This window comes from Anser anser (assembly GCF_964211835.1).
Source record: "Anser anser genome assembly, chromosome: 2".
NCBI lineage: Eukaryota > Metazoa > Chordata > Aves > Anseriformes > Anatidae > Anser > Anser anser.
This window is the reverse complement of record NC_139721.1, coordinates 161,881,338-161,895,969: the sequence shown is the minus strand read 5'-3', so window position 1 is coordinate 161,895,969 and position 14,632 is coordinate 161,881,338. Positions and strand designations below refer to the sequence as shown.

The 14,632-nt window shown below is 54.6% G+C and overlaps 1 protein-coding gene across 3 annotated transcripts in view; it reads left to right on the top strand.

The window, feature by feature from the left end:
* The window catches only part of SETD2 (SET domain containing 2, histone lysine methyltransferase), a 64,148-nt gene that overhangs the window by 5,295 nt on the left and 44,221 nt on the right, over nt 1-14,632 (top strand). For 2 of the 3 annotated variants that reach the window (XR_014579005.1, XM_083822507.1), the window contains exons 2-3: nt 5,924-5,939; nt 8,982-13,426. Coding sequence is in view for 2 of the 3 variants with exons in the window: in XM_083822507.1 (XP_083678633.1) it covers nt 5,924-5,939; nt 8,982-13,426 (4,461 nt within the window). In the remaining variant the exon portion in view is untranslated. Of the gene's footprint in view, nt 1-4,076; nt 5,940-8,981; nt 13,427-14,632 lie in introns of those variants that run through there. The other variant, XM_083822508.1, reaches the window with a different exon arrangement.

Sequence of the window (14,632 nt, the reverse complement as noted above, 5' to 3'; positions counted from 1 at the left end):
TGGGTGGAAGCCCCTGCTGCAGGGGCTGCCCCCAGGACCTGCCCCCCAGGGGAGGGGCCACCTTGCCTTTCCTTTTGTTGTTTCTTTTTCCCCTTTTCCCCCCCTGTTTCCAACACCCAGACCTGCTGCCCAGGTGAGGTGGAGCCGCACGGCCTGAGCTGCCGCCGCCAGCGAAGCCCCGGTGCCGCTCGCCGGCAGCGATGACCGTGAGTGAGCGCGGAACTCGGCGGGGCGACGGATTTATCTCCTAACCCGGCCTGGCGACGGATTTATCTCCTAACTCGGCCCGGCTCGCGGGTTCCTCGCCTCCCTCGGCTGCCCCAGCCGCTGCAGGGTGCTGGAGAGGTTGCTCCAAAGCCTCCTTCCCCCCCCCGAGCCGGGCTGCGCCCGCGCCGGGGGAGTTCGCAGGCGGCTGTCCCCTCTGCTTTCTCTCCTCGCGTTAAGGAAAGCAGAGGGCCACTGCTCTCGCTCTGCGTTAGGGAGAGGATTTGCTGCTCTGCGTGGGGCTGTAGCGCAGAGGTGCCTGCGCGCTGGGGAGCCCGGAGAGGTGGACAGCGGGGACAAATCGGGGGGGGGGGACAAATTGCCGGCAGCCCCTGGAAGGACGGGCAGTCTGGGAAGGGCACCGCACTGCCTGGGGGCGCTCACGCATTTCTGCTTTAATTGCATGGCCTTGGGGCAGTGCAGCTGGAGAATGCTGCGGGTGCTCGGAGCCTTCCCTTTTGTTGCAGCTCCTGCCGCCCCGCAACGCCTCCAGGAGGTGATTTTGGTGCAGGGGAGGGTCTGAGCAGCGACCCCCCCCCCCCGGTTACCTTTAGCCGCGGGGGAAGCTAACCCAAGGCTGCGAACCGAACCTCTCCTTCCCCGCTTGGACGGGGGGAGGCTTGCCAAGGGCGAGCGCTGCCACGTTGCCCACCGGGAGCCCTGCTTTCGGGTGCAGCCGTGGGCCTGCGCCCTCTCCTTCCGCCCCGGCACGCCGTCCCAGCTCGCTGGCTCGCCGCCGTCCCCCTTCCACACGCCGCGGTGCGTTCCCTCGCCGGGCCGGTGCTCTCGGCCGTCCGGCGGCACGCCGCAGCCATGGGATCGCCGGGGGCTGGCCGCTGTCACGGCGCCCGACTTGAACCGCCGGGTTCCTCCCTCAGACGTGCCCCGGAGCCCCGGTGCAGCGGGGAGAGCGCGAGCGGGGTGCGCGGCCGCCGGGCTTTGGGGGAGTTCTGGGCGAGGAACGGGTCCCGCGGCGCCTCTCCTGGAGCGGCAGGCTGGAGACTGCTGGAAACGTTCTTACCCGGGGCCTGCTTCCGAAAGGAAAAGCTGCCAGCCTCTCCGAAACGCTGCTGTGAACGCACGGGGAGCGAAATATGTAGCAGGTGAAGCCTTGCCCCCCTCCGAAAAAGGACCCCAAGCCTCAACCTGTGGCTTTACCCCAGGGGCTGCGCGGGCTCCTTGGCCACCTCCCGCACCTCCCCGCAGGCTGCCAGCTGGCACGGAGCGGGCGTTTTGCAGCTCGTGCCTCTTTTTAGCCTGCCTTTTTTCCCCCCCTGGGCAGCGGGGAAGGGGAGCCTGAACGCCCGTAGCGAGGATTTACGGCGCCCTGAACTCCCCGTGCTGCCTCTTAACGCCTCCCGGATCCGCTCCTCGCGGCCGGCGCGGTGAGAATGGGGGGCACCGGGCCGGGCCGGTGGTGGCACCTGTGTCACCGCTGCTCCCAATTCACCGCTGGGGTGGCCGGCGGCCGGCGGCCGGCCCTTTTTGTGCTTCGCGAAGGGTATTTCAGGTCGTCCCCTTGTTAAACTCGTCCCTTCCCCACCTGCTCGTGGCTGCGGGATGCCCCCCAGCCCGTGTTATTTTCGGAAACGAGGGAGGGAAGGGGGGGGGAAATAACATCCGGCGCGTGGCTGCGTTGCTTCCTGGCACGGGGAACGTGCCGGGTTTTTTTTCGTATTTCAGGCCAGGGGACGCGGCGTCTCGCCCCTGCCCCGACCCCAGGCAGCGGCACCCAAAGGTGCGGCTCCAAACCCGTTGCCCAAAAGCGGGTGCTGAGCTGGGGGAGCGGGGCTGGGGGGGTGTCACCGGGGGCACGGCCCCGCTCGTAGCGCTGCTGACCTCAGGTTCTGGAGCAATTGGCTGGGTTTCCAGCTTCTGTTTGGGGAAAATGTTTGATTTCTCCCCCCCTCCTGTCCGGCTGTGCCGTCGCCTTTCCTCTGTGCGGTTTACCCGGGGAAGGAGCGGGGTTGTGTATTAACCCCCCCTGCCTTTTTTTCCAGCCGTGCGGCACCCAGCGGTCCGTAATTTTGGAAGCAGGGACACGTCCGGGGAGCGGGAGCCCAGCACCGGGCACAACGGAGCTCGCAGCCGCTTAGCACCGCGTTTATTTCGGGTAATGGCAGGGGCTGATTTGGCCTAGTTTCCAATCCCCAGCCGGACACGGCGGAGATTCACAAGGCGAGCACGTGCTAGAGCTTCAGACCTGTAAGTGTTTTACAAAACCACTCGGTTTTGAGCTTGCCGGCGGCTGCGGCGAGCTCGCGCACCGAGCTGTAACCCATCGCCTGGTGGTGAGATCCGCTGGGCTCCCCTTCTTGCCTTGAGCACCGTGCCGGAGCTCGGGGTGGCCACGCACGCTCTTCCCCGTGTCACTGCCCACGTTTTCAGGTTTTTGTGGGTTTTTGCCCAGTCTAAGAGCGGCGCCTGGGGAGCAGGGCGGCCCGGAGGCTGCCATTCCCTCCGGGATTTGGCTTTTGCGCTTTGTTTCCCTAAGAAAGGAAGGGAATTGCTGGCCAGGTGGGCTTTCAGATGGACCTGTGCTAATGCCTGCATAATGCCGGCCTCGGCCTCCAGCTAGGTGTGCCGAGTGCTGCTCAGGGTGAGGCTTTTTTGCTCTTGCAGGGTCGTTAGCCCTGCAGGTGCTTAGATAAAAAGAGCTGTCAGCTTCCAGACAAAAAAAAAAAGGACCGAGGGGAGCTGAGGCTCTGGCGCAGCCCCGAGTTTTTTGCCCTGATGCATACCAGCATTTGTCATTTAGACTTCGTAAGCCTGAGGGCGTTCTGTTTGGTTGCATTTTTTAGCATAAGCAAAGCCCGCAAAGCCAAGGTTGTGATGTGAATTACGACTTAAAAAGGGGAGAAGTCTAAAGGCAAGAAGCGGCGTTGGTGCCAAGCTGTCGGAGCATCTAAGGGATGCTGAACCTGGGAAGAAAAATGCACCTGCATTTTTTTTATTATCGTGCCCAGGACAAACCGGGGAGGTGTGAACTGCGCGCGGGGTGCGGGGATTTGGGATTTCCTTGCTGCTCCGGCCGCTCCCGGGAGCGGTGTGGGTTCGTGGCGTGTTTGCAAACCCACGGTGCCGATACCTGGCGTTAATCGGCTGGCAGCAGCCCGGCGCAGTTGTTCTTGGAAATCGTACGTTGGGGCAGGCGGATTGTGCTGAGTCTTACTACGTTAGCCTTGCCCTCGGCAAGGAAAAGATGGTACAAGTTCCGTATTTATTTTTTTTAACTTCACCGTGCGCTTGTTGGTAGATGTCTTCTGTTTTGCTTTGCGTTTTATTTTGGGTTTTCGCAAGCCCTTCCTCTTGAAATTCACGGAAAGAAGCCAGTAAACGCCTGAGCCCAATGCTAATTTTAACAACTCTTCCTTTTACACCTCTGAGGATAGCAAAGAGCAGCCGGAGGGAGGCAGGCAGGGCTGCGGCTGTGCGTTCGGACGGTGTCTCCGGCTCGGGTACGATCCTGCTTTGCTTCCTCGCGCTCCTATCGTGGAAAACCCGCGTAACTCCCAGCCCGGCGTGGGAGGAATTTGGCAAACCGTTCCCGAGCGAAGAGCGGCGCCTTACCTAATTTTGGAAACCTATTTTTGTGTTGGAGCTGGGGCAAAAGGAAGAGGCTGCAGCCCCGGCTGCCTCCTCGCTGCTCCTCTCTGAAATCCCACTGCCTCTTCTGCGATACCACCGCGGGACGGAGAAAAAAAGTTCTTTTTTGCCTAAAAGCAGCTTCCCCCCCCCCCCGAAGTCTCGCTCCCAGCAGAAGCGAGAGCAGCCAGATCGTCCTCTTCCTAACGCAGCTCGCTCCCTCCTCGGAGGCTTCCTCTGGGTTTTGAAGCATCTCAGCTGGTTTTTTCCCCCTGTAAAGCACCTCAGATTGCAGGTGCGTGCCGCTGGGGGTGTCGCAGGCCGCTGGATGCTCTCGAGGAAATCGCCGTGGCCGAAAGCTGCGCCCGGGACCGGAGCTTGCAGCCGTGCCCTGGTGCTGCTGCTCCGTGACGTGCCTCCTCCCCCCCCAGCTCCTCCCCGAGTGCTTCGGAGCTTGGGGAAGTTTTATTCTTAGCCTGCGGTTTTTGGAGACCTCTTCTCTGCGTCCTTGCCAGCGTTTTAACTTGACGCCGGTTTTGCGGAGCTTTTCAGCAACGGGAGCGAACGCAGGTTGTTATTTCCTTCACCCTCACGGCGGGCACTCGGGAATACTGAACTCCGGTGCCCGTCTCCCACCACGTACCGACTCGTGTCCGTGTTTTCCCGTGTGAACGGACGCTTCTTTCTGCCTGGTTTGGGACTGCCAGCTTTTGCGTGTTGGTCGTCACCCCGTGCTGCGTCGCAGCGCGTCTCCTTGCGGCTGTAGTGAACGTTTTGGTGTCGGGTCTTGGCCGTGCTTGACCTTGGTGCTGTTCTCACCCCCTCAACGCTCGCTTTGACTCAGGACATCGTCATTCCTGATGGCCGTGCGTTTTGGGGAAGTCTTGAACTCCGCTTTCTGCGATCCTAAAAGGAAAGCCTCCTTTCGGGCAGTAATTCGCGTCAAAATGCGGTTCTTAAAGGGCTTCTGTCCTCCCCGTCGGCACTGCGCTGAATTAATGGTGTTCCCAACCCCATTAAATCACCTACACGCCCTTTGTGTATCCACGGCTTGCTCAAGCTCACGGGTCATGTTTCCTCAATAAAAACAAGCCCTGTTATTGCTGCCGTGCGGGTGATTTATGCCCCATTAATAAGCTTTATCAACTGGACGTGAGCCTTTGGCGGATATTGCTGCTGGCGATGGGGCTTTCGAGCGGGTCGCCCCTAACTCTCGGTTGATGATTGCTGAAATGGGGCAATACCCAGTTGCTTCCGTGCTGTCGTTGCAGAAATGTGCCTGAAACCTTCTGCATCCGTTCGTGTGTAGTTTCTCTTTAGGGGCCAAAACGCTCCCCAAGGCTCTGCAGGCGTCGGGCACGGCGAGACCAGAGCAGCGCGGTTCTTCCTCCTCGCTCGCGGAGAAGCTGCCCGGCTGGTGGGACTGAGCAGCGAGCGTAAGGAGGGAGGCGAGGAGGGCTGGGCTTCCCCTCGGCAGCTTCCCTGGGAGCCAGGTGGTGCTCAGCCTGCTCGGTGCCGAGGGGCTGAGCGCCAGGGAGCTGGATTCTTGAACCCTACGCGTCGCGGTGAATATTAGCCGGGGCCGCGGGTTCGCGGCAGGTGACGCAGCGGTAAGGTGTGTGTCGGGACCTCTGCCTCTGTTTCTGAGCGTGCGGAGGTGATGAGAGAGGAGGAACTTTTCGCCGTTCCGGATCTGCTAAGGAAAATACTGAACCAGGAAGAAAAACAAACCCTGATTCCCGTGTCTCGTTCCCCAGACTCTTACGCCTGCGTTACCTTCGCAGCGTCGCCTCTGTTGAAGCAGGACCCTGGCTGGCTTGCCGGCCGTCGGCGTCCAGCAGGCTGCTGGGTTTCAGAAGGTTTGCTCTGGGAGTCCTTGCAGAATTGCCGCTGTTCGGGTCCCCGAGGCGCCCTCCGAAGCTGCCGGTGTCTGGGTGCTGGCTGGGTGGGCGCGGGCTGGCGCGGCCACGCTTGGGGTGGCAGGGGTCTGACGTTGCGTTTTGTGGTTCTGCCTGATGCTCACACCTTCTCTCTGTGTTTTCTTTTGCATGTTTTCTCGGCTGGATTGCAATAGAGAAGAAGAAAATGAGGTGAGTAAAATTAACTCCTTTTTTATGTCACTCCCAGTTTAGGCTTTAGCCCAGCGTAGTCGTTTTGACTTAGGGATTTCTTGAGCCTTGGGTCCAGATAAACCAGAGGGCAAAACCAAACCCCACCTGCTTGGACAGGGACAAGAGACATCCTCACATTCCAGCCCGGTGTTTTGGGGTGCCTCCAGGTCAGTGGTTGGGTCTGCAGGGAAGGGGAGCGCCCTCAGTGCCACCTCCACGTCTCTCCGGTGGCGGCTGCGGGCAGCAGAGCGCGGTGGTGCCTCTGAGTCGCTGGGTGCAGGGAGGCTCTGCTCTCTGCGCCGCGACAAGACGAGTATTTAAGGCCTTGGTCCGTGGAAAACAACGAGTTCTGCTGCATTAATGTGTGGGGAAAGGAGGAAACTTCCAGGGACTGGAACGTTTTATAACACCCCAGCCGAGGAAAGACCGCCGCTAATAATTTTTGACGCTTCAGGACCACGTCTGCTCGGGTTGAACGTGCTGTGCGTGCTCCTGCCTTCCCAGCGACTGGAGAGCTGCAGGGGCACTGCCTCGTGCTGCTTCAGTCATTCCTCGGCAGTCGTTCATCTCCGCGGAGTACGCAGAGCGAGCTCCTGCCGCCTTCCCCTGCTGCACTACGCCCACAGCAGCGTGCTGGGGAGCCTTTGCTGTCTGTAAAACATGAAAGGCAGGAGAACTTTTCCACTATTTTGCCAGTAATTGCTCCCTATTAAATTTCAAAAGCTACCTGTGGAATATATTTTACATTTATGTAAGTCATGTTTTTTAAACTTGGTGTTATTTAAGGAAAAAAATCCCTGGAAGGGTGAGCATGTGAGGTTGAAACATTTGTTCTGAGATGCGTGATCTCTGCTGAATAGATATGGAAAGCAGCGGAATGAAGCTCAGCAGCTCCTTTCCTTCCCTCCAGTCCTGTGTTTTGTGCAAAGGTGGCTGTATCCAAACCCCGTTATTTGTGTGCAAGCTCAGATTTCAGCTCTGTTGTGCTTAGAGATAGAAAGATTTTAATCAAAGCACTGGCATGTATTTCCATAACTGAATTTTGGACATAAAATAATTTCAGCCAGGTTCTAGTAAGACAACTCCAGAATGCTGATGCACTGTGTTCACTGTGTTTTTTTTAATATATATAGTGTATAATTGGTATAAGAGGTGAATCCAGTCTATGATAAGAGTTTGGATTCAGATTTGTGGAGGCTCTTTCCCTTAGACACCCAGATACGTGTGAAGATAGGAACCTGATTTCTTACACTTAGGTTGTTCCAATGCATATGCCCAGGTCAGGGTAGGAAGGTGTCAGTTTCTGGTCATGGAAGGAGAAGAAGTGACCCAACAACCTCACAAAACGACGTTCCCTTGCTCTTTGGGAGGCTGAGCCCAGCATCCTGCAGGAGGATGGTCTCAGTAGCATTCAGACACGTAGAAACTCCAACCAAACGGGCCGAGCGCTTGATTTTGTCCTTTATGCTTCGGTGAATTTGGTTGTATGCGCTTGTGTATTAGTCTGTTGTTTGGGTTCAAAAAACGGATCGCTTCTGATGTGTGCATTGCTTGAAAACTGAGTATTTTCAGCAGCCTTTGTAGAGATGAGTGTGGGACGGTGTTGGTGAGAAGAGGAGGACAAGCGTGTGGACGTGCCCCTTTTTAAGGCCATTGTTATCTGGGCGCCCTTTCGGCATCCGTGCTCGTTTCAGAGCACCCGTGAGGTGGCACCAGTTTTAAAGGAGTCAGATTTTTGACCCGATGCGTGCGTGGTGCTAGGCTGGGTAGCCAAGACAAAGTCAGGTGGAGGCCGTGACATGGTTTTCACAATTAAAATAGTAAAACCGTGCGTTTCATCAACTATGGGGGTATTTTTGTAAAAATTACATCTAAGCATGCAAATAGAATGGGATGGGGTTTCCATTCCAGCATCTTACTTAATAATTTACCACGGTGCCTTTAGCCTTAGCGACTGTGCATTGTTTTACAGAAGTTAAACGATAACTAAGCACATAGTAAGTCACCGTGGGTAGCAGGAAACCACTGCTGCTGCCAAAGATGTGTTCATGCAATAGTTACGGGAGGAAAACCTCGCTGCGTACGGTGTTCTGACTGCTAAAACTGTTTTCATTGGAGTCATGCTCCTCGCCCGAAGTGCGATTACGCTAATGCAGTTTGGATTTATGGGGATAAGGGAGGTGGAGAGGAACACCCTTTTACCACAGTGTGACAGCATTCGTCTTTTAGGGATTGTACTCTCGTTACGCTGCGGTAGATAGCGATAGAGCTTCTGCGGAGACAAGCCCGTAGCTTTAGAAATAGGTGGACAAAAGCCAAGGTAAATAAACACAGTGTGCTTTTTGCTCTGAAAGTTGCTAATCTTGGGCTTCGATAAATACATTCTGTAAGGTGAGAGGTTCCTTACATCTCATGTGAGTAACCTGCTTGTTGGCCTGAGACTTGTTGGGAAGGATGAATGACCGAGATAAAGCAGAACGTGGGAAAGGACGGGGCTTAGGGCTGCGACTGTGGCTCTTGGTAGCCTGATTCACTCTGAAACCAAACGCATCCAGGTGCAGTCTGCTGGGGTGTGAAAACAAACGCACCTAAGGCTTGAAAGTGCAGGGTGTTTTGTGGTGCGAGACCACAGAAAGAGAACAAATAAAGTAGCGCTCTCCCTTCGATTAACTTTGTGCGTTGAACCCTCTCTCTCTTCTTTTTTTTTAATAAGAATTAAATGCAAAAAGAACTTTCAGCTTGGTTATTAATAAGTCAGTTAAAAAGCCTCAGCCTGAATCCCAGAGGAGATACTGTTCAAGACTCGAAATGAGCGGATAATTGATTCTGATCAAAAGGGAGGCAGGCGCAGAAAGCAGTGTGGCTGCGCTGTCCCAGACTTCAGCCCAGGATATCAATTTCTATTTTATAACCTTAAAAAATTCACCAGGTAAAAGGGAATTGTTCAGTGCTCCTGTAGAACAGGGTTGTTTTTTAAAAACACCTTCCTCTAACAGCCTTTTCTTTTTTTGTCTTTTCCAGGGCAAGACTGAAACCGTGCAGAAAGCTGGCTTTATCAAAGGCCCAGTGTTCAAAGGTGTTGCTTCTAGTCGCTTTTTGCCCAAAGGCACCAAAACAAAGGTTAACCTTGAGGAGCAAGGAAGACAAAAGGTGTCTTTCAGCTTTAGTTTAACCAAGAAAACCTTACCGAACAGATTTCTGACCGGTCTCGGAAACGAGAAACAAAATGAAACACAGAACTCCCCAGCAGTACCCCTTCAGACTGACTTTAACCCCAAAATTAAAATGGACCTTGGGGATGCTGCCGGTTCAGCTGAGGAGTCTTCACCTCCAAAACCGAAGGTAGAACTGGGGAAGATCCATTTTAAGAAACATTTACTTAGCGTCACTACCAAACCACCGCCACCAGCTGCAGCAGCAACGTTGCCACCGTCGGCTCTGGCACCGGTAACGGAACCGGTGGCAGCGGCCGCGGACTTCCCGTCAACACCGCCACCGCCGCCTCCACCTCCACCAACAGCATCACCAGCAGCATCCATGCCAGTTCCCGCAGCAGCAGCCTTGCCACAACTGCCCGTAACGCTCATGTCGACGCTGTTGCTGTCGCCGCCTGTAGAAGCAGAAGTCCCGGCTTCGAAGGAGCCGTGTCGCGTAGTACCGAAGGAGGCTTTGGAGCTGGACGTCAAACAGGATGCAGTATCGCACGGTTTGGAAGAACACGTAACCGTACACACGGCCGAGCAGGTGGAAATAACTCCACAGAAGGAAGATTCCCATATTGGGAAAGACGATGAGGTGTCTGACAGCTCAAAGGGTGCTTCTCTGTGCTCTAGGAAACAGGGTTCGAAGAGGAAGTTCTCCCAGTCCGACGGCACGTTGCTGGGCTCCGAGTCTGACGAAGACTCTGTGAGGACTTCTTCCAGCCAGCGCTCGCATGAACTGAAGATATCCAGTGCGGAAAAAGAGAGAGATCCCAGGAAAAGCTCTGCGTCGCTCAGGGGAGAAGAACCGGTGAAGTCCTCCTCGCGCTCCAAGTCGGACAGAGATGAGAAGTATTCTAGCTATTCCAAGTCAGAGCGAGATTCGCGGTATGCGTCCTCCCGATCGAGGTCAGACAGGGAGAGGCGGCGAAGCCGGTCTCATTCTCGTTCCCGGTCCGATCGGGGCTCCCGAACCAGCTCTTCGTACTCGAGGTCGGAGCGCTCGCATTACTACGAGTCTGACCGCAGATACCACCGGAGCTCCCCTTACAGAGAAAGGACAAGATACTCTCGTTCGTATGCGGATTCCAGGGCGAGGGAGAGCTCTGATTCGGAAGACGAGTACAGGAGGACACATTCCAGATCTAGCGACTCGAGGCGCACGTCGTCCCACTCCTCTTCGTACAGAGATTCAAGGACTTCTTACTCTAAATCGGACAGGGACAGCAAAATAGAGTCATCTCATGCTGACATGGAGAGGAGAGGAAAGTCTTCTTCAAAAGCAGATAGAGATTCAAAACGGACTTCAGAAAGTGAAGTAACCAAAAGGTGCTCTCCCCTTAATGAGCTCGGGTATCGAAAGGGGACATCCCATTCTAAGCCTGACAGTAATGTGAATTCCTCCCGTTATAAGTCCACCCCTTCAAAGACCCCTGCGCCAAAGCCTGATAAATTTAAAAGTTCTTTCTGTTGTACAGAATCAGTTGAAGAAATAAAGCAGCAGTCTAATTCTCTAGATTTAGAGACCTCTTGTCTAAAAAGCAATGAGATCCGAGTGTCCATTGCAAAAAGATTTGAAAGGGAAAAGACACTTTCTCCACTAAATCAGTTAAATGATTCACCCACTTTTAAAAAGACAGATGAATCAAAAGCTGGTTTTCCTCATTCAAGGTCCGAGGAACTTGCAGGAAATGAATGCCATGACAGTGTTAAGGAACAAGAAACTTTAGTAAAGGTAAAGCACGAGCAGTTAAGAACGTGTTTCCCTATGGAAATGAATATAAATGGGTCCCCAGAGGGTAGGTCTGATGACTTGGCAACTCTCAGTGCCTCCAAAACAGAGGATGTCGCAGCGTCTTCTGACGATAGTCTGTGTAGGTCGGAAGCGTCACCCGTCGTAAAGACGAGTAAGTTGTATCCGTTGCCATCAAATGGATTTGAGAGCACATACGCCTCTAAAGAGCACGAGCTAGATGATTCTCGTGTGCAGTCCAGCGAGTGTAGCAGCCTGTTTAAGGAAACGGAGGCTCCGGTCCCAGAGCAGCAATGCGAAGCTATGCCTTTGCCAGTCGTGAATGTAGGTCATTCTAAAACTTTAATTAAGAAGCTGGATGATCAGGCGACTCCGTGTGACAAAACCAAAGAATCAGTTTTTTGCTACATTTCAGATGATGCTACCCCTTCTTTGTACCATTCGGAGGTTGAAATCGAAGTTGAACCAGGAGATCTGAAAGTTACTTCCGAGGCGTTTCTGGACGTGCACGTCGAGCCGCAGACAGTGACGTGCGACTATGAATGCACAGAGGATCAAAATTCAAAGTCTGCGTGCGAAGATGATCAGTATCATATTAACCATTCCCATAAAACGAGCCTAGCTGTGGATAGCTCGAGCAGAGATTCCTCTCAGGACGGCTTTTCCCCCCGAATCAGGTTGGACAATCCCGTGGTCGCGCAGCATCCCGAGGGAAACGTCCCCTCCAAGTGGGACAGGGCCCCGCCAAACCAGTGCGAGAGGCCGCCGCACCACTCGGAAGCTGAGGAGGTGCTCGAGGTGGATACTCAGCACCTCGACGTCCCTTCAGCGAAAGGCAAGCTGTCGTTCAAAGACGAGCATTCGTATTACTCCGAAGTGCCGCTGGAGCACCGCAGCAGAGAGGTCGCAGTGGAAGAAAGCGCGGTTTCCACCGAGGGAGTTGGGTCAGACGATCTGAAAGAGCAGGGCCTCGGCGCGTCAGTTGAGGACGAAGGGAGCGGGCCCTTGGTGGCTTCGGCTTTTCCAGACGCTTTGTTTCCATCTTGCGACGTTGTCGTCACTGCGGAAGAAACGGAAACCGTAACGCAGGCCCCCACGTGTGACAGCAGCGGCAGCGCTTCCGAGTTCGTTCCCCCTCGCCACGACGATTATTCGGACACGGCCGAGAGCGACAGCGAGCCGGGCAGTGACGACAGCGACACGGAGGATTCTGATTCCGATGACGGCGTGCCGCGGAAACGGCTCCAGTCCGTTGTGGTTATCCCAAAGAACTCGACCATTGCCATGGAGGAGAGCAGCCCGTGCTCCTCGCGGAGCAGCCAGGGCAACCGGCGCTACTCGGACCACTGGGACGACGAGAGGCCGGAGCCCAGCAGGCCTTACTACGAAGAGAGGCCGGAGAATATGGCGAGTAAGAACGGCCCACAGGCAGAGAGCAGGTGCTCTCCTAGGGGGATGGAGAAGAGCCCAGCCTCTTCCACCGAGCTCAGCAGGAAGGAGCCCGAAGAGCTCCGGCCAGACGCTTGCCAGCCGCAGAGCGACGGCGTTGACAGTACGAGTCAGGCAGACCTAGCGGCAGACCCCGACGGCAAATCCAACCCAGACGAGAGACTGAAGGAGCTGATGGCCGTAGGTAGGCCGGTTGGCCTGCAGGAAGAGCAGCCATTTTGTCTGCCTGAGAGTTTCGAAAGCGCTGATAACTCTCGACACCAGGCAAACGCTTCCAAGCCGGACAGCAGGCAGGGGAAGGGTGGGCTTAATCAGTCTGGCCTCGGAGAGTTCTCCAAGGTGGACGGTTTTCATACAACGGAGGATTTGGGTGGTTTGGGCTGGGACTTCTCCCAGCCGGAGAAGCCCAGTAGCACCTATCAGCAGCCAGATAGCAGCTTCGGGGTCTACTCGGGCTACGTTTACCAGCCAGGTTCGGGAGCGTACAGCGGGTCTCAGAACTACTGGCAAGGCAACGGTTATTGGGATGCGAGGTCTGCTAGCAGGCCTTCTGGAATTAATTACGAACGAATTCAAGGACAAGTGCCGGATTCTCTAACGGAGGATCACGAGGAGTACGAGGAGGATGACCGCTGGGATGATGACTGCAAGGCTCGTTTTCCCAGCTCCCCGAGTAAGTTCCATGCTCCTGAGCAGAAAGAGGCAGGTTCTGTGCAAGCCCATGAGATCAGCAGCAATTCCACCAAGGAGCCGGTGTCTGCCGGTGAGAAAAAGGAGGAGGTGAAGGCTTTGGAAAAAAATGACGTGAAGGAGCGAGGGCCGCCAAAAAAAAGACGCCAGGAGTTGGAGAGCGACTCTGAGAGCGATGGCGACTCCAGGGAGAGGAAGAAGGTAAAGACAGAGGGGGAGCAAGTGGAGGCGGCGCCGCAGGATTCCTCCATGGTCGGTCGCTTGTGCATCATGGACGACTTCCGAGACCCGCAGCGCTGGAAGGAGTTTGCCAAGCAAGGCAAAATGCCCTGTTACTTTGACCTGATTGAGGAAAATGTGTACTTGACGGAAAGGTAACTGATTTTTTTTTTATATATTTTTTTCCTTTGACTATAGCAGTTTTAGGTTTCAACTTGTATTTGACTCTGGGATAGCTTTTTTTAAAGCCAAATTGGCAATTGGTAGAGCAGGGAGGAATGGGGAGGAAGCATGTTGCATTCCCTGGGTCTCACAGCACTGCTTGTAGAGGACATGCTGGGCCAGTGCTGTAACCCCCACGAGGTTTCTTCTCCCAAGCAAAAAAAAAAAACAAAACACTTTTAGGATCCGGAGAGGTGCCAGTGATGGGAGTATGTGGAGGGATGATCACTAATTACCTCCTTCTCTGTGGCATCTCCTGTAGCTTGTCCTGACATGGGTGGCAGGCAGGACTTGCCCACTTGAGATTCCCAGCATCAGCAACAAGTAAAAGTGTTCTTGTGCCCACAGTAGCTTGCAGAAATGATTTTTTTTCTTCCTTTTTTTCTTTTTTCTTTTTTTTTTTCTGTGTTCTCTGCTGTCCAGTGTTCATATGAACGTGGTGGGGCTGCAGTAGAGCCCAGAGCTGTGCAGCAGCATCACCTGTGGGCTTGTCAGATCTTCTGTTCAGAGCCCCCAAATGGCAGCTCTCTCAAGACCAAGGGAAATCTGGGCATGGGAAAGGTTCTGGACACATGTTGTGTGTTTTCAAAGGCTGTGGGTGCTTGCATGTAATTATTCGTTGTCTCAAACAAGATATTTTAGCTCTAACAGCTGTAATTTGAAATAGCAGAGGTTAGCTGCTGATTGATGAATCCTTCTGCGTGGGAATATTGAACAGGGTGTGATCATTTGAAAAAAAATCTGTTCCTGAGCTCTGGGCTTCAGTAAGTATGTTGCTTCAGAGCTCAGAAACCTTCATCCGTGCCCAAAAATACGCAGTCCGGCTTTAACGGGTAGGTAGGAGCTCCTTACAAGTTTGTAAACAGCCCTTATTCCTTGTGCAGCCTGGGGTAAGGCCTGCTCATCATTTATACCCGTTAAAGCTCCTTTCTCACTTCAGGATGCCTCCCTCTCGTAGTCTGAGGCAGAGTAAAGCGGGGCTGTGTTTTTCACACCCAAGTGAACGCCAAACTTTTCTGCACCGACCGGCAGCGAGGGCACGGTGCGGTGCGGGGGAGCTCCGCGCGTGTGGATTTACACACGTGTTGTGTTTTGTGTAGTACGTCCTGATGCTCAAGTGTTTGTTGCTTCATTTGGCT